This window comes from Stylophora pistillata, chromosome 1, assembly GCF_964205215.1.
Source record: "Stylophora pistillata chromosome 1, jaStyPist1.2, whole genome shotgun sequence".
Taxonomy (NCBI): domain Eukaryota; kingdom Metazoa; phylum Cnidaria; class Anthozoa; order Scleractinia; family Pocilloporidae; genus Stylophora; species Stylophora pistillata.
In genome coordinates, this window is record NC_142519.1 from 20384954 (window position 1) to 20404121 (window position 19168).

Consider the following 19168-nt stretch of genomic DNA (forward strand, 5'->3'; position numbering starts at 1 on the left):
CTTTCCAAGCTGCCTAAATGTAAGAAAGGGCTGCTGGTAGCCATATGCTACTTTGAATGATTAGGTAGATTAGCGACTGGTTTCAATGCGTCCTTCTAGTTCTTTTCTAAGTCACGAAGGTCAGTGTTCTCGGAATCGGTCCCCTAGTCGCCTTCCTGTTTCGCCGATGTATATCTTTTTTGCAATAAGTGCAAGTTACGCAATAGGTGACATTGGCGGAGGTGCACATGAAGTGATGAGTGATCTTAATGAATCGTTTGGGTCCGGATATTTTCTCAGCTTGTGAATAAAGGACAAGTTTTGCATCGTGTGCCCATGTTTTTGTCGCGTCTGAATGAAACGAGTGGAGGTTGCGAAAAGATAGTACTAATCTCCGGATCGTTTTGAAGTAACTTAAAGTTTTTTAAGAATAATGGATTTAACTGAGGGCTGTGAGGGTGAAATGTGAGAGTGAATGGAATGCGGTCGGAATTTTCCTTCTGTGACGTTTCTAGTGCTGACTGTCGATCAATAAGTTGAGCGCGGTGGTGACCCGCTTGAACGACAGAAACAGGGTAACCACGTTTTTTTGAAAAACTGGCACATTGACTCTGGCTTGTGGAAAAAATCAGAGTCGTCACTACTTAAACGGCCAAGTCTTAGAAACTGAAAAAAGTTTCAGTTTCTAAGACTTCGTTTATTCATTTACGAAATACGTACGTTGGTAATTGCTTCAAAATATGGCTTGATTCCTGGAGAGGCCGTTTTAGTCCAGTTTGTTCATAAAAGCAGTTTTTGAAATTTGCTACGAACACTAACACGGAGTAATGAAAGAAGGTATTATTCAGTGAATAACACAGGCATACTCGGAGAAAAAAAGAACTTCAGGTGTATCCAATAGGAGAAGAACATATACGACCATCCGACTAGAACTTCGAAGGCTGTACCACTGAGCTATACGGGAGACTTGTGACAGGCCAGGCCGTTTAACTAGGTCTATGGTGACAAACTTCTCGGGATAGGAATGTTGACACATGATGCTTATGCGCAATGGTGATGTAAATAAGGATGGTAAATTTGCGAAAGGGATGTCAACCCTGTTAGATAAAGACCATAGTAATGACTCGGCTTTGTATCATTCTTCAGTAGTCGCGCGCCAGCAGTTAACTCGGCTGCCAAATTGAATTTGCATGTTGAGCAATCTTTTTCATGGTTTTGCTGTGAAATCTCATGCTGATCGATATATATCATGATTTCGACAGAAAACGTAATACCTTAAGGAAACGAGTTGAAATATTATGAGGGGAACTGGTAAGGATGGGGGCGAACCTGTTTTACTACATGGGACCGCCTGGCTCGCGATTGAGGTAAGAGGCAAACTTGCAATTAGGCGAAACCTCCAGTTCACTTCTAACCAGGATTTGATGGCCTTTGAAAATGCATTCAAGATTCTATCGTCCTCCGTAATCCAACCTTCCAACAATCAATTTCTCTTCCACAAAGAAAACGATTAATGCTACCACTACTACTTATAATAATAATAATAATAATAATAATAATAATAATAATAAACAATAAACATTTATATAGCGCATTAATATGGCGCCTATCCAGTCGGGCTCTAGGCGCCTCACAATATATAAAACGTGTAGGTAAAATGCATACTCAAATATACATACATATACTTATGCATACATATACATATGTATGAATCAATAGCGGTAATTAAAAAAAATTTACAGTCCTTGCAGTTAAAGGCTTCCTTGTTTTAAGTTTAGATTTAAAAGAGTTCAAACTATCACAAAAACGTATATGGGCAGGCAATTTGTTCCACAGTTGAGGGGCAGAAACCGCAAAGGCTCTAGAGCCATAGGACTTTAAGTTATGATTGACAACGTTTAGACGCATTGAAGTTGATGATTGTAGATTTCGTGACGGAAAGTAGCGGGTTATCAGATCTTGAATATACGTGGGGGACTGATTGTGTATAGCCTTGAAAGTGAGAAGCAAAATCTTGAATTTATGCGTTCAGCGATTGGTAGTCAGCTGAAAAATCAGTTCGTAGCATTGAGGGTATGACTTTCAAATCGAAAGTTTCACGCCCATGATAGAGTGTTGGACAAGGTTGCTTTAAAATCCGTGTGCCTGGAGTGTGAAACTGAAAAAAAAAAAAAAAAAAAAAAACTGGACCCTTTGCTCCAAAAAAAGATGACAGGCCAAAGAGATTCATAAAAACAAATGGAACTGCTAGGATTATGGGTGTCAATAACAGCCTTAGTATAAATTGATATAACTGGAGAGATTAAGCCGGAGAGATCAGACGGAAGGGTCGTTCATCGATCAAGAACGAGCAAAGAAAAAAATTTAATTGCACACAATATTGCTAGATTATATGTTACCTTGTGTTTAATTAAACTTTTTTCCTTTCACCATGCACTGAAACATCTTAAATCGATGACTTAGGAGCCATGGCTTACCGCGGTGATCTCATTGCGTGTGAAGTTGATTTTAAAAGAGTCCAGAATGGCAAAATCCCTGTGTTGTTCTTTCTAAACGGTAGAGAAGTGGCGCGGTCTTCACTGAAGTATACCTCAGGGCAAAAACTGATTCCCTTTGTCTCGTTGGGATTTAAAGGCATTACAGTGCTGGCAAAGGTATGTTCGAAAGGAAGAGGGGGAGGGCGATGGGTTATGAATTAAAGCTGTAAATGATTTGGTTTTATTAGTGATCTGCTGACATATCACACCTCGACACGCACCTTCAAGGGATTGTGCTCGTGGCCAAATTCGAAGCATGTGGCGAGGTTACTCTCTCCCCTCTCTTCAAATGCAAACCTCTATGAAACTTTTTGCCCTATTCAGGAAAAAGTGTTAAGTTATGCATTTCAGACTGTGCTCTGATTGATCATACGGAGCAACCAGCCGAAGAGCACATACATCTCACTTCATTCCATTGATATATTTTTCAGTGCGCACATCTGTATTTTATAATTTCGGACAAGATAGATTGTAGCTCACAACTATGATCATTGCTATCTTACTATTTTGTCTGAAATTTAAACAATTTATTTTCGAATTTCCGCATGTTTTAGATGTGCCACCGTGATGGAGAACGTGACAGAGACCCTTCCATTCGAGTAACAAATGAAGACCTACAAAAGAGAATTGATCTTGTTCAGAAACAACTTGAAGAGCAAAGGTTGATGTTTTCAGAACTGAAATATCTAGTTCGAGGTTTGAGGGATGCAAAGGAGAAAGCAGGCTCCAGGAAAAGTTTTAAGAAACTGCCTTAAAATTTGAGTTAAGTCCTTAGGTGATAATGTCATTGCGCGCGCTTTGATGGATCAGGAAGTTGATCAGTTGCACCCTTGCAGCTCCAATTTCAGTATTCTGCGCTCGTCATTACTCCATTTTCTTATAGTGGAGACGGAGAAACGACATTCTAAAGTAAGCCCTTCAATTAAATAGATAATGAAAAAGTTAAAACATTTGTCCGAAAAAAAACTTAAAAATGATCTCCACTGAAATTGACCTTTTCAGCAATGGCGATAGAATCCATTAGTTTGGCAAAGCTCAGGCGAATGAGCGAACGCTACCATTTTTCTTCAGTTAAGCAGCATTTTTCTAGGTATATCGTTGTGTGAGAGGAAAGATTTAGAATGCCAGGTTTTGCCACAGGCTCTCTTTCGGACGGTTTGCTCAAACGTTGATCGATACAAGAAAATATCTAGCCATTGAGTAGCGCGATGAAATCATACTTTTCGTCAACTTTGTAATCAATATGTCTGTTTATAAAAAAAAAGAGAAATCGAATTCGATCAGAATTATAAGTGTTTTCAATCATGCTGTACTAGAGTTATAAAATTATCGCCGCAGCTTCAGTATACCCCAATCACAGTTTTTTAACCTTTCCTTCAAGAAAAACCTCTCTATGTTAGAAACTGCTATTTCACGATCCTAGTTCAGGCTCTGACAACATCTAGGGTTCATATCCAGGTAGAAGTTCAAGCACATTCCATTGATAAGAAAGTTAACATACACAAACAACCTACTGTTGTAATCCTCCAGAAGCCTTCTGTCATTCTGAAAATCACAGGACACCTCAATTACAAGTACTTGAATTAAAACCCACAAAAGTCGAAGAAAACAGGACATTTGTTTTGCTTTTTGTAGAAGTCAGTGTGGTCACCAGATGACTCTTAGCATGTATAAGAAATGCCAAAGATACCCCAAATGGAGTCTTTAATATCAATATTAGTGTCACTTCATTTATTTACGTCTCCTTTAACTCAGTCGTCTTTGATGCAGATCGCCGTAAGCCGTGTTTTGTTTCAGAGGAGGATCTGTTCTGCACTGGGCTTTCATTTGTCGATGATAGAGCTTGCCTTTCTGCCGACCTGAGAAGTTTTCGCTGGCCATTTTATCAATGCCTTTAAACTCTTTTAAAGTTTTTCAATTGAAAATACTGTCGAGTTCGCTGTTTTTTTTTTTTTTTTTTTTTCGGCCAGTGGGTCAATTTTTTTTCAGAGATAGGCATCGTTTGTTATCCTCTTGGCGATACGCCACATCATGATCTCCGGCTGTCACCGCGGGATTTTGCTAATAAGAGGATTATTTAATTGATAAAAGTAATATTAAGTCATGAAGATCTTGCCGTGACCGTGCTCAGGAGACTTTTCAACACTTTTGGTAATCTAATAGATGACATATTTCTGTTTAAGTGAATACAATGTCCAGAAGATTTGGGGGCGAGCTTTGAAAAAGGTGGAAACAAACACGTGAGTCTATAAAAAAAAGGAAAGAAAAAGAACCCCACACTGGTAAACGAAAAAAATTGAATGTGAAACAGATCAACACAAAAAACATTCATAACAGCCAGAGTATGCAAATATAACAAACAACAGACTCGCTCTAACTAGATGTAAAGGTTGAATTTCTCTATTCCGATTTTAATATGACAACAATTATTTCGGCATTGCAACTACATATTTGCAGCGGCGTAAACAGTTTGTCGTCTTTGATGAATTTCCAGCTCTTATAGCAAAGATCGCTGAACAAGAGGAAGATTAGACGAGACAGACGAGAAGACCGAAATTATCACATAAGCTCATAGTTGTGGACTAGAGTTTCGTCCAACATTTAAAAACTAGAGGCCGATTACCCAAGAACAGCTGAGGAGTTAAAGTTTTGCGAGCAGCTGAGGTGCTACAATTTTGCGAGTAGCGGATCGAGGTGTTAAAATTTTATGGAACTCTTCTAACTTTTAATCTTAGAAGTTGGGAAGAACTTTTGGTAAAAGGTGTAGCATTGGAAATAAAACCATTTACCGCATTGGAAATAAAGGGGAAAAGAGAACAGAAATTAAATATTAATTAACAAAATCAGGCTGTCGAAGTGGTATCCACAATTGGCTTAGCAGAAACTTGCCAAAAACATTTATTATAAATATAAATAATTGGCCAGCCATTGGTGTGTGATCCTCCCCAACACAGGGCTACATATTCGACCAATGCTGGCGTTTAAAACGATGTATGCTGACGTTTCTCCTCCTGACCGTTCTTCGGGTTGGATGGTATTACTAGAGGAGCTGCTTGCACTAGAAAACAAGCTCCTTCAAGCTGGTCTTTTATGGACGTTGCCTTCCGCTGGTACGTTTGAACTTTTTTCGGGGCTGTCTTAATTGGGGAATTCCCTGTAATTCCAAAATGCTTTCTTTTGCTCACTGCTGCTTATGTTAAATCGGTTATTAGTAACTTTTAGTCAAATCTGTCACAATTTCTCCTCTACTGTAAGGCTATATTACTGACTTCGCGCGAGCAAACAGTCAAAATACCAAGCTTCGCAAAGCAAAAGCCGTCAACTTCAAAAACAGTTTTCGGAGAAATAGTAAGAGGTGCGCTGAGGTACGATACACTCATAAATAGTCTTATCTATAGGGAATAATAAATTGTACTTTTTAGGCAAATGGAAGCAAGGAATAGTCAAAAAGAAATTAGAGAATGAGTTGCGATTGACAGAGATTTGTACCCTCTGAAAAAGTTTTTCTAATTCTTAAAATACAAAAATATAAAATGCAAATCAAAAATTCAGTGGCCTCAAGTTATTGGGGAAGGCTTTGTATTTCAATTACCATTTTTCTAGTATGCAGAGCTTGGCATTAGGGACTTGGACCTAGACTTGAACTTTCCTCTTCAAAACGCCGCAACCACATGGTAAGACCACCATATTGGAAATATCAGAGGATCATATTACAAAGCTTTGTATGGGAGGTTAGGCTCCGCTCTGTAACTCAGTAAATAATGAAGGAAATAAACTCGAACCATCAGAAAGGCAAAAACTATTTTGATCAGAGCTTCTATAGCTCGTTTCTAAGGGTTTTTTCTATTCCGGTTATAAGCCGTCTCGGCTATGAGCCCCTCTGTTTATACACCCTCCTAAAACCCCTTATGAAGTTGTGTAAGCCCAGGGCTTAGAAGCGGCAGTTTACGTTATGAGGTGTTATAACTTTCTCTTCTTCCTCCTACATTGCTTTCTCAGTGCCTTTATAAAATAGATAAAGTCCACTAAACTACTTTGAGAGCAAACGAAGATATGAGTAATGGAGTCACATGTCACAAGATGAGTTAACAAGTTGGAATATACGCATATCACTGAGATGGTGCGTTAAATCAGAACACCAGGATTGATGGAAAGCTCTCAGAAATAGAGTCCTTGCTTTACAGAGTTTAAGATGCCATCAACATACGTGACCACCGCCTTTTGCATTTCTTCTTTATCGACGTTTTTCTCGTCGCCAGGAAATAAAACGCATGTTCGGAAGATGGACGAGTCGCTTGACAACTGACTTGGACAACGCAAGCCAATATTGTCGGGAAGAAACGTCTTGATTTCAGCTCCGTCATTCGTTCCTCCGGCGCGTTGAGCCAATACGCCTTGTCCCACTTGTGTTCAGAGACAACATGCAGCTGCAGATTCTCGTCGAAGGTTTTCTCTGTGCCCATAAATTCCTTGTTTAAATCTGAAAGAAGCAGGCCGTCTTGCAATTCCTTGTTGGACGACCACATTTCAGCCTGGATATGAGCCTTCTTTTCTCGAATTGTTCCGAAGGAATTCAGCTTCTTTGATTCCTTGTACCTAGCGATCACACCATAGCGAAAATTTTTACCGCTCAGGAATATCTCGATAGCGAAAGGCTGGGAACCAAGATCACCGATATTTCTAACTGTCCGTGTACCTCCTCCATTAGGAAAAAGTGCAGCTCTCGACATTTTGATAGCTGGGTGACAAACTCCATATTCATCTGTGTCCTTTTTGAGAATGTCCCAACAGTGGTCTGCGTCTTCACTGTCTTGAAATATGTTTTCGTGTCTGTTTATGGTTTTCTCCTCGTCCACTGCTATAAACGATCTTGAAGGCTTCAAGGATCGACAAACTGTGCGTCTATTGGCGTCCCAAAATGTCCACGAACCCGACCAGACAGCAAGGACACTGTTACAGAAATTAGTCCACTGAGAAGCTGCGATACTGGCCATATCGACTCACGCCACCAGAGATATCGCACAGCAAATTGTTCGATACGTGCCCCTTCAAAAGTAATTTGAGATCACGTAAAGATAATTGCAAAAGTCACAGCCACGCCACCTCGGAAAAAAAAAACAGTCTGATAATTTGGCTAATGATATAGAAATAACCTTGAAGCATTGCACAAAAATAAAGGCTGTATAATGACGCTAGAAGGAAGTGTTGCAGAAGATTTGTTCACATGCAAAACAGAAAACACGTCGCATCTCACATATTTACTAGCTTGTGTACAGCTGCCCCCTATCCTCTAAAAGAAAATCGGGAGGGGCACCCTTCTCGCTGTACGCAGGTTAGTAAACTACAAGCTGAAAGTGCTATTTATTAATGGTCAAGTAAGATTACCACGCTTTTTTCAAAGCTAGACCTGTTCTTCACGTACCTCTATAATGGGGTTGTTTTTTCAGTCTCCTCTGACGGCATGAAATCGATCAAGTACTTCAAAGGTCAGAGATCGTTCTAACGAAGGGTTAACGCTCGAAACATCAGCTTTCAGAACTCTTTGCGGTGGCCAATTTACGTTATCAACTCCACTTGATAAAACCCCGATTAGTTCAAAGATCGTGTGCTGAATAATCCTTCATGGTTCACCTTTGACCATCAAGTAAGGTTCTACGGACTGAATTATGTTATAAAAGTTTTCAACAAGGATGGAGTGTTTCAGTACTGCATTGGTGGCATGGGTTCTGGAGAAGGAAAAATGAGTTATCCTTCTGGAATAGCCATTAACAAGTTCAACGACTAGATCGTGTGTGACTACAGTAATCCCAGAATCCCAGGAAGATCCTTTTCTCGTTCTTAAACAAACAGTTGGCGATAAGAACCTTAAGATTGGTCATCTCAATATCAATGGCCTTATAAACAAGCTGAGTGAGGTCCAGCACCTCTTGTATGAGATCAAGTTTGACCTTGTTGGTATTACTGAGACCCACCTTAACTCAAGCGTGTCAGACGATTGGATCAGAATTTCTGGATATAAATTTGTGAGGAGGGATCGTGGTTCCTGTGGAGGTGGTGTTCTGATATATTTCAAAGAAGATCTTACTGTATACCCTTCTGTTTCTTGGGAAAGACCAAATTTAGAAGCGTCATGGCTGAACATCACCATGAGATCCCAATCCTTCCTTGTTGGCTGTGTCTACAGACCACCTGATGACTCCTCTTTTTTCGACTCTTTCAGAGACCTGATTGCTAACATCTGGCTGAAAAGAAAAAATGTAATCCTTGTTGGCGACTTCAAGTCTGATATGTTGCACAAACCTAACAATAGGGAATCCGAATATGGAAAATGCCTACGAGGGATTCTATGTAGTTGTGGACTAAAAAACATTATTAACAGCCCAACTCGTATTACTGCTAACTCCAAGTCACTCATTGACCTCGTGATCACTAGTCAACCCTCAAAAATCCAAACCTCTGGCTCCATCGACCTGGGTATCTCTGACCACCACCTAATATTCGCAGTCTTCAAAGTTGCAAGAGGTAATGCGAAACCCAAAGTTATCCCAACTAGGAATTATAAATCGCTCGACACAAGGCAACTTAGAAGTGACTTCGACCGGGCTCCCCGGCATACAACTAGTTTATTCGACGACATCGATGACAGTGTAGACGCTTGGCAATGTCTATACAATGAAATCCTACATCACCACCTACCCCCACGAGATGCTAAAATGAGAGATAAGTCTCTTCCTTGTATCAACACCTCCATCGGGAAAGAAATGAACAAAAGATACAAGCTCCTTAAAAAGGCAAAGTCATCAGGCGACCCCGAAATATGGAGTCTCTACAAACAGAAGCAACATGAGGTTAAGAAGCTACTAAGGAGTGCTGAAGCTGATTATTGGCAAAAATTATTCAATGAAGCTACTGATTCTAATGAATTTTGGAAATTGACCAACCAAGTCTTGAGGAAACATAAAGTTAAAAACATCGGTCCAATCTGTGATCATAACGAGGAGATAATAACCCATGACTTAGAAAAGACAGAGTATTTTAATGACTTTTTTGTGAATGTCAGCAAAGATCTCACTAAGCGACTTGACCCTGTGAACTTGTCATCTGTAAAAACCTTTTTCTCACTAGAGTCACTCCTACCAGGGACAAAACTGACATGAGCTGGGAACTAGTAAAAAACAAACTGACTAAAGCTGCTAACCCCAAGAAGGCTACTGGTCCAGACCAAGTATCCCCCAGGGTCCTCTCCATGATTGGTGACCCTGTTATCCACAGTCTTTTACCAATCTTCAGGAAGAGTATATGTGATGCATCTTTCCCTTCAAGTTGGAAATTATCACGTGTCAACCCCATATTTAAGAAAGGCTCACCAACAGAAGTGAACAACTACAGACCTATCTCCCTCCTCAGTATCCCTGGGAAAATCTTAGAAGATGTTGTCAGTGATACCTTGAACAACCATTTGGACACACAAGGCTTGTTATCTCATAGACAGTGGGGTTTTTGCAAAAATTATTCAACTGAAAGCCTCTTACTTCACCTAACAGAGACCTGGAAAAATGCGCTAGACAAGGGCCTGAAAGTAGGCGTGCTTTTTATTGACTTTCGAAAAGCATTCGACACAGTGAACCATACCATCCTTCTAGAGAAGCTAAAGGCCATTGGGATATCTGGCGATTTGCTTTCGTGGCTTACCGATTACATGTCTGCACGTAAGCAATTTGTCCAAATATCAGGATGTCAATCCGAGCCCAAAACCATCGCACATGGAGTTCCCCAAGGCTCAATACTAGGGCCCAAATTATTTTCAATATTTGTCAACAATCTTCCAGAATCAATAACTAGTGGTGAATTATTTATGTTTGCCGATGATACCACTATTTTTACAACTGGAATTAACATCGATGATATCATCTTAACACTCCAGTCTGTACTAGACCAGCTGCACACCTGGTGTCAATCTAACAGATTAATCGCCAACGAATCGAGATCTGAAGCCCTGATAATTTTTAGCCAGAACTTTATTGACCCCCTGCCACGTTTGGCCTTTGGTAATAGCTTTATTGGGTACAAATCATCATCTAAATGTCTTGGGGTGACAATTGACAGCAAGCTGTCACGGCAGGAGCACATAAAGAACGTTTGTAAGTCATTCAGCAACAAAGTCGCAGTACTGAGTCGGATAAAGTTTTTACCGATACCAACCTTAGAAAACATTTATTATAAAACTATTATCCCTAGCGTTTTGTACGGAATTGTAGTCTGGGGGTCTTGTTCTTCAACCTTGATGGATGATATTGATTGAATTCATTTAAGAACTACTAGAATTATTTACAACCTACCCCATAGCATCCACAGAGATGACATCATGAACGCTCCACACTGGAACTCTATTGTTTCATTTTACATTAGGAGACTTTTAGTTATTACGTACAATATCTATCATGGAAATAGCATCGAGCCTCTAAATGACTTAATAGTGAAATCCGAGACTCCTTATGACTTAAGAAAATCCTTAAAAATTAGGGTTCATAGACCAAGAACAGAAATAGGAAGATCTTTATTTAAGCACAGAGCTGCACTATCCTGGAACCTCCTTCCTGAAGACATCAAGAACTGTTCAAACTTAACTTCTTTCAAGAGAAAACTCAGGGAAAATAAGAGAACTCTGAAATCTATCAGTTTTGCTAAAGCTTCCTGCAGCGTTTCCAACAAATCTGTTGACTTTAAATACTTTTAACATTTACTCCGTATTGTTATTAATATTTATTTCTTTCAATTGTCATTATTTACATACCCATTTTCGGTTTATTCACTTATTAGGTTTTTATTAATTGATAGTTTAATTGGTGCAGGTCCACATCAGGACGTAATGTCTTGCCTATCCCTCAACCTTCTTTATTAAATAAACTATGATGATGATAATGATGATGATGATGATGATGATGATGACTATGTTCGGTTCTCTCTAGCGTTCGACTATGATCACTTTATTTTGAACGGAAACTACTAGGATTTCCAGCCCTGAGTGTATACAGGTCACTAATACCAATAACATGCTACCACATTAATTCAACAGTCCCTCGTCAGTTGTTTTGTATTGTTTGAAAAGCCGAATTATACACACATTTTTATTGGTTTTTACTTGCTATGATATAACTTAGACACAATGTGCGCTCTGATTGGTGAACAATCTATTCAATTTTTGCCAGCATAACCATAGAAAACTGAAACTTCTTCCCTTCCTGTAAAATGGCGTGCACGGGGCGAATTTCCAGATTTTATTTTGGTAAGGGCCTTTGGTTTAAAGGAAACGTAGAGGACGCTTTGAACGTCAAAAACAACGACAAAGATGTTGTTTTTTTTAACATCATCAAATCTTATATTTAAAATTAAAAAAAGTGAATGTGCTCCCAAGATTTATGGCAATTCTAATTGTTGTCCGAGATTTTAGCTTTCGTTTGATAGTCTGCCAATTTCAAGCGTTTTAAGCTCTTACTGTAAATTTTACCCAGGACTCCATTAAATTTGAGCTTTAATACAAGCTGAGGCAACAGAAACCAATTTGGTTGAGGAAAATAGAGGACCGCTGGTGAACAAAATAGCTGGACGATGTTTAAATCGCATTTTCATGCTGTCAGTTTCTATTGCTTTGATTAGTGTATCATCCTTTTTGGCGGTTTTCATGAGACTCAGTGACTTGATCACAAAATAGGATTAATTTATCGTTCTCTTTGACAAACCTCTTCTATATTTCTGTCATAAAAGCAGTGAACACTCTTTCTATCGGTTTACCAGCTGATAAACCATTTGGAATTTGGAAGAACACTCGAAAAGTTTGTGAACCACTCAGGTTCGCAAAATTCCGCGTGTAATTTACAGGATTCCTCGTTAGTGCCGCAAAGTCTAGGGATATCCGGTCGACTCTTTAGGACTTAACTTCTGCCTTTCTAGAGCACGCCCTGAATACCCAATACGAAGTAAAGTTTATTGATGTGATCGTTATCTCTACATATGCAGGGTGAAAGAGGCAATCCACTCTAGACTTCACCCTGACAACATCAACAGCAAAGGTGGAATAGAAATCCCAAAAGACTGGATGCCGACGATTAATAAACACAGCAGCAGGATAGCCGTGCGGCAGCGGACCACAGAGCGAACCTGATCCGAGGTTGCACCGACCACAGCCGTGGAATTTCATTCAATCACAGCTGAGCCCAACAGTACATGGGTGAAGTGTATCCAATCGACCACATCACCCGAAGAAGACTAGCAGTATGCAGTCGAAACGTCGCGATTCACACCCGAGGTGACCACCGTCGTGAGACAAAAGAAGTGTTATTTACCACGATGACAAAATGTCGTGTGAAAACTGCGTAAGGCCGCTAGCAAAAAAAGGAAGAATTTTGGGTCGTGTGTTTGTGTTTATATGCAGAAAGTGTAGCTACGCTATTGGTGGGAACATGGTAACGAGAATGGTAACTAGGCGCAGTAGTGTTTCAGAACTAGGTCCCTTAACAGAGCGTTAAGCAAAAATGGATATTGCATCTCTTTATACTGTCATTCCCAAAGGCGAAGGTCTTCTGGCCCTCAAACATTTTTTTAGTCAACGCACTGTTAAGGAAACTAGTTCTGAAACACTGATTCGCCTAGCCGAACTAGTGCTTACACTCAATTGCTTTTTCATTCCCCGGCGGTTACAACTTTCCAAACAATAATAATAATAACAATCTTTTATTAGGAAGCTCCATCACGATAGTGGTTTACATAGAGGTCCTAAATACTAGATGTGTATTATACAAAAATACAATTAAAATATAGAAATTTGAGCTATAATCGGAATATAAAAATGATTACAACACATACACTGCAAAATTAATTTAAAAAAATACTTCATTATAAAAAGCAGAAAAAAAAAACATTCTTAAAAATTGGCAAACTTACTGAGTTTCTTACAGTTCTCTCTAACTCATTAAAGTCTTTGAAACAGTGATACCGCGAACGATGTTTTCCCCAATTTTATTTGATTTTGGGGAGCTTTATAGTATCGTTATTGCGCGTATTGTAGGAGTGCATATCACTCTTTCTTACAGTGTCCAAAGAATGATTAATTTCGCCATTAATACACTTGTATGCATATATATATCGATGACATTTCCTACGTTCATCAAGATTTAGCCCTCTCAAGACTGTTAATGCATCAGTGGATGAGGAGTGAAGTGATCTATCTAATATCAACTCATCAAGATTTAGCCATCTCAAGACTGTTAATGTATCAGTGGATGAGGAGTGAACTGATCTATCTAATATCAACTTAGCTGCGTTGTTTTGCAGAATTTGCAAGTCCTTCATTAGTGTGACATTGTCCTTGTCACCCCAGAATAAATCAGCATAATCAAAAATAGGCAGCACTAAGCTATTATAAAAAAGTAACCGAGTGTCTTAGCCATTGGCACCAAAATGGGACCCCGCTATGCCAATCTTTTTGTAGGTTTTGTCGAACACCAATTTTTCAGTCAATACAACGGCCCCAAACTTGAACTCTACGGTCGCTGCATTGACGATTGTATCGGCGCTACCTCCTTTACCAGAGAGAAGCTAACTCAAATTTGTAACTGCAGTCAAGTGCTTTCACCCGGCTCTAAAGTATACCGGGGAAATTTCTGACAATTCTTCATTCTTTTTAGACATCAAAGTTTCAATCGAAGACAACGGCTTATGCACTAGTGTATATTACAAACCTACAGACTCACATAGTTTCTTGTTGTATTCATTTTCGCATCCATCTCATGTCAAGAATTCCATTCCCTTTTCTCAGTTTTTTAGACTTCGTTGTTTATGTAAAAAACGTGGTTACCTTGTTTCTGTCGTTCAAGCGGGTCACCACCGCACCCAACTTATCGATCGACAGTCGGCACCAAATACGTCACAGAAGGAAAATTCCGACCGTATTCCACTCACTCTCACATTTCACCCTCACAACCACGCAATTAAATCCATTTTTCTCAAAAACCTTAAATTACTCAAAAACGATCCAGAGACTGGCACTATCTTCTCGCAACCTCTACCTGTTCCATTCGAACGCGACAAAAACATAGGCAACTCCTTGGTCAGAAGTTCACTTCGAACTAATGACCAATCCGGAACTTTTAAATGCGCTCGCGCATGATGCAAAACCTGTCCTTTCATTCACAACGTTGAGAAAATATGGGGACCCAAACTGTCCATTCAGATTGCTGATCACTTCACGTGCACCTCCGCCAATGTCATCTATTGCATAACTTGCACTTACTGCAAAAAGATATACATTGGCGAAACGGGAAGACGACTTGCTGACCGATTCTGAGAACACCTTCGCGACGTAGAAAGGAATTATAAGGACGCATCAAAACTAGTCGCTGTACACTTTAATCTATATTTTAGCATCTTCCCACCAATGTCATAGCTGGAGTTTCTGCATATAAACACACGCACAACCCACAATTCCTCCATTCGCTCTGACGAGGGGTAACGCTCGAAAACGTCAGTATTCAAACTAATTACGGTGGCCATTTTACATTATGTTCAGTTGATAAAACCAAATTACCTTGCTACCCCCACCGACGCCGCACCTAAAAAAAAAGGCCTGGGTCGAGTACCCAAAGTCTAGGCTTACTAATGATTTCCGCCCGTAAAAAAGCAAGCAAACGAAAAAAACCCTCGTCTTTCTCTGCCAATTGTGTTTTTAGTGTAGCTGTGTTTGTCTGTGTTAATCTCATAGCCTCACATCTGTGCAGGTCCCTCGTGTAACTGAGGTTTTGATTGATACATACAAACATAGATAAAATTTAACATACATACATACACATATGCGGCACTGTGCAAAGTAATGTAAACGATAAACGCCGAATATCGCGATTATCGCGATATATCAGTGATACTTGTTTGAAAACCACCCACGGCTGTTTACCCTGCGGAGTATAAAATTCCCTTATGATCTTCGCGTAGTTAATCAAAGAGCCATTGAGTCTTAATATATTTGTTTGATTACGGGTGTAGAAGTGTTGTTCATTATTCACTTATTGCACTCGAATAGAAAATAAACACAAAGTTCGTTGCTCGATCGATTTGAAAAACTTTGAAACCCATGCAGGGCTTTTGCGCTACAGAGTATGAATTACCCCTTAGACCTTTTTATCAAATATGTAAATTTGACTACGTGTGTACAAGTATTGTCCATTATTCACTTGTTGCACTCACACAGCACAACAAAGTCAAACAAAGTCCATTGTTACATCGATTTTCGATCGTGTTTGAAAACCAGCCACAGCGTATTACCCTGTAAAGTATAAAATGTCCTTATAATCTTCTCGTAATTAATTAAAAAGCCAATGAGTCTAAATCTCTTTAATTCATGCTTGATTACGCGTGCAGAAGTGTTGTTCATTATTCGCTTGTTGCACTCGTACAGCAACAAAGTCCGTTGATAGATCGATTTCCGATCATGTTTAAAAAACTTTGTAAACTACGTTTTAAACCTTTTTTTTATTTAACTCTGCTTATTTAAAGTTATTGTGTCTAAATATATTTGTTTGATCACGCACGTGTAGAAGTGTTGTTGATTACTCACTAAAATAGGATAAAATATGTATGTAGACAGGAAGAGCAATTTGAAATATCATATAATTATTTCGCTTGAACGAGATATAGTAGATAACCATTTAATTTTCGCCATATGAAAACTCACTCAAGGGAAATTTTAGCTTGAACGGTATATCGCAATGACTCATCCCTGGCTCAGCGAGAAATCGCTGCAGCAATATTTCACTGAAGAGATATGTCGTGATGATGTTCCACAAGCTCTACGATATATGGTTGGAGGAGTCTAGTGGTTTAATGGTCTTGAAGTTCAATTAAAAACCAGTAAAGTTGGTAAAACCTTATTTGATCAGCATTTCTATAGCTTGTTCTGAAGTTCTTTTTTTGTTCCGGTTACGGGCTCCCTCGGATATAAGCCCGGGTCTTCAAAACGGCAATTTACGTTATGAGATTTTCCAATCATCTCCTACTCGCCAACATTGCATTCGAAACAACTTAAATAAAAATGTATCCGTTTTACACCTGTTCAGCCGGATTGCAATTTGAAAAACATTTGAGCCTTTATTTAAAGAAAAACCGACTGTAAAAGCTCACAACAAACATGGAGGAAAAGCCAGTCAAAAAACCTAGTGGTCACTAACCGAACGGCGCATGCGTGCACGTGACTACATCATAATACGTCGGAACAACACCTGACAAACTGAAGAGTACGTTTCACTCGAACACACTCTCCATTATATTTTTTATCTTGTCTGCTCGTGTCTAGTTTGACCTTGGGGCTGAGAATTTTACTATGTTATTAAAAGAATGATTTTCGCTCGGAGACTGTTGTTGGTGAATGAGTTGGCAAAGGTCATAGCATAAGAGCAATATGTCTTTGAAGATGGCTGCTTCTTGAACTGTTACGTCAACAGTATTTTTTCAAGCGCCTTTAAAAAGAGATTAAATTCACCTACTTTGGAGAACCACCAAAGAATGCGTGACGGAGTTTTGTTGTGTATTAGAGCTCAATACACTACTATAGAGTAACGCGTGTACAGACTAAGTGCTATACACAACTGCTTTATTAGAAGTCTTAGAATACTATGGAATGATTCGAAATAAAATCCCCTGATGAGTGAGCAATCACGAAACAGGTTTGTAGGGATGAAAGTGTAGTCTTGTATCTACATATATATACGTATATTACCCTACAACAGCGCAAGTAAAAGAAGCAACCTCTGCCTAAAAGAAAAACTACTCATCTGCCGACCTGAATTATCATCACTCAATAAACATTATGAACTTCTGCCCTTATGCCGCCACAGAAACAAAGCGTCATTACGCAATAACTGAACAAAGCACTTAAATTTACGGGCACGCCTCTTATGCAAATTTGTATAGTATAAAAAAAGATGATTGAGTGAGCAATCACGAAACAGGCTTGCAGGGACGAAAGCATAGCGTTGGTATTTCTCTAACCCAACATATATATAAATTGTTTGAATCCGGGGGTAACATGTGAAAGTGTAGTGTGGTCGTCCGGGTAAGTGTAGTCCTGAGAAGGACGTGACTGTTGTCGGTGGGGGTGACTGACGTTTCGACAACCTGTGCGGAAGCCACCACTTGACTCTGATGATGACTTCCGCACGGGTTTTGAAACGTCAGTCACAATGTGGAGGAGATCATGAAATGATAAGTATATCACTGAGATGATGCGTTCAATTGGAACACCATGATCGATGGAAAGCTGTCAGTAATAACGTTGGCTGTGATATTGATTTTGATAATGGTTAACATCGTTGCCATGCGAGACAATAAGAGGGTCTGCAACTATAGGAAAATTCATTGGCGTTGTTACAGGATCCCACTTGGCCATTCTATTGATTTTTATTGGAAACTGGTCTTTAAATTTCGGTTCTTTGGATGTATTTAGAGCAACTAGGCTAACTAACTAATTGAACTAATTGTGTTTTTTTTCCTCCCTCATTGTTTTAAAGCATCGATACTACGATATTACTGACGTAAAATGTGTTGTAAGGTAGTTTGGAAAATATGGAATGCCGGAATTCGGAACCGGAACCGGAATACTTGGAATACCCGGAATACCCGGAATTCCCGGAGTGACCGAAAAATAATAAATTTAAAAAAAATAAAAGTAAATAAATAACGAAATAAATAAGAATATTGATGATTAAAAATTGATGGTAAATTGACAACTTAATTAAATAATTTAATACGAAATTTTTCTCTGAGGGTCCTAAATAAAAAAGACACTTACCGGGACTGTTCATGGAGATACACGTATTAGAATTAAAAAAAAGAAGAATCCATCAGTACAAGGTTTATATTAGAAGGTATATATTCAAGGTATATATAATAAACGCGAAAAGGTGTCGAGTAACTGACGATCTCTCAATTTTAACAGTAGACGGCTGGTCTTTATGGTAGCTGCTTTGATAGCTCCCAATGTGTGGTTAACAGTTATTCAAGGTAGAGTATAATATTGTAATAGTTCGGAGCTTTTTACATTCGAACTATAAAACTAATCGGAAATATTGCATTTGTTTAATCTTCTGCAATGGTTCCGGTTGAAAAAGCGTGGCGGCCTAATGGTCATGGCGCCCTTGACATCCTACAGGTGTGTAAATGGGTAGAGGCGAATTTAAAAGGGGGAGTAACCATGAGATGGACTTGCATCCCATCCATGAGGAAGAGAGAGTACAAATATTTCGTCGCTTAGGCTGTATGGGCTACTGGCCTGACGCAGACCTTTTTAAATTTTAATACGTGTATCTCCATGAACAGTGCCGGTATGTCTTTTTTTTTTGGGACTCTCAGAGAAAAATTTCGTATTAAGTTATTCAATTAAGTTGTGAATTTACCATTAATTTTTAATCATCAATATTCTTATTTATTTCTTAATATACTTTTATCTTTTTAAAACTTATTATTCTTCGGTCATTCCGGGAATTCCGGGTATTCCGAGTATTCCGGTTCCGGTTCTGAATTCCGGTATTCCAAATTTTCCAAACTACCACTGTAGTGTGAAAAATGTTCCTGCTAAGTGAAGCTTGCTGCAAATATTGACCAATCCC

At 39.1% G+C, this 19168-nt stretch overlaps 1 protein-coding gene across 3 annotated transcripts in view; it reads left to right on the forward strand.

Moving 5' to 3' along the window:
• The window catches only part of LOC111340577 (short transient receptor potential channel 5), a 41747-nt gene extending 37622 nt beyond the window's left edge, over window positions 1–4125 (forward strand). For 2 of the 3 annotated variants that reach the window (XM_088743187.1, XM_088743193.1), the window contains exons 20-21: window positions 2443–2633; window positions 3071–4125. In XM_088743187.1, coding sequence (XP_088599313.1) covers window positions 2443–2633; window positions 3071–3271 — 392 coding nt within the window. In that variant the 3' untranslated portion in view covers window positions 3272–4125. The remainder of the gene's footprint in view (window positions 1–2442; window positions 2634–3070) is intronic. The other variant, XR_015994658.1, reaches the window with a different exon arrangement.
• The last annotated feature ends 15043 nt before the right edge of the window (window positions 4126–19168 follow it).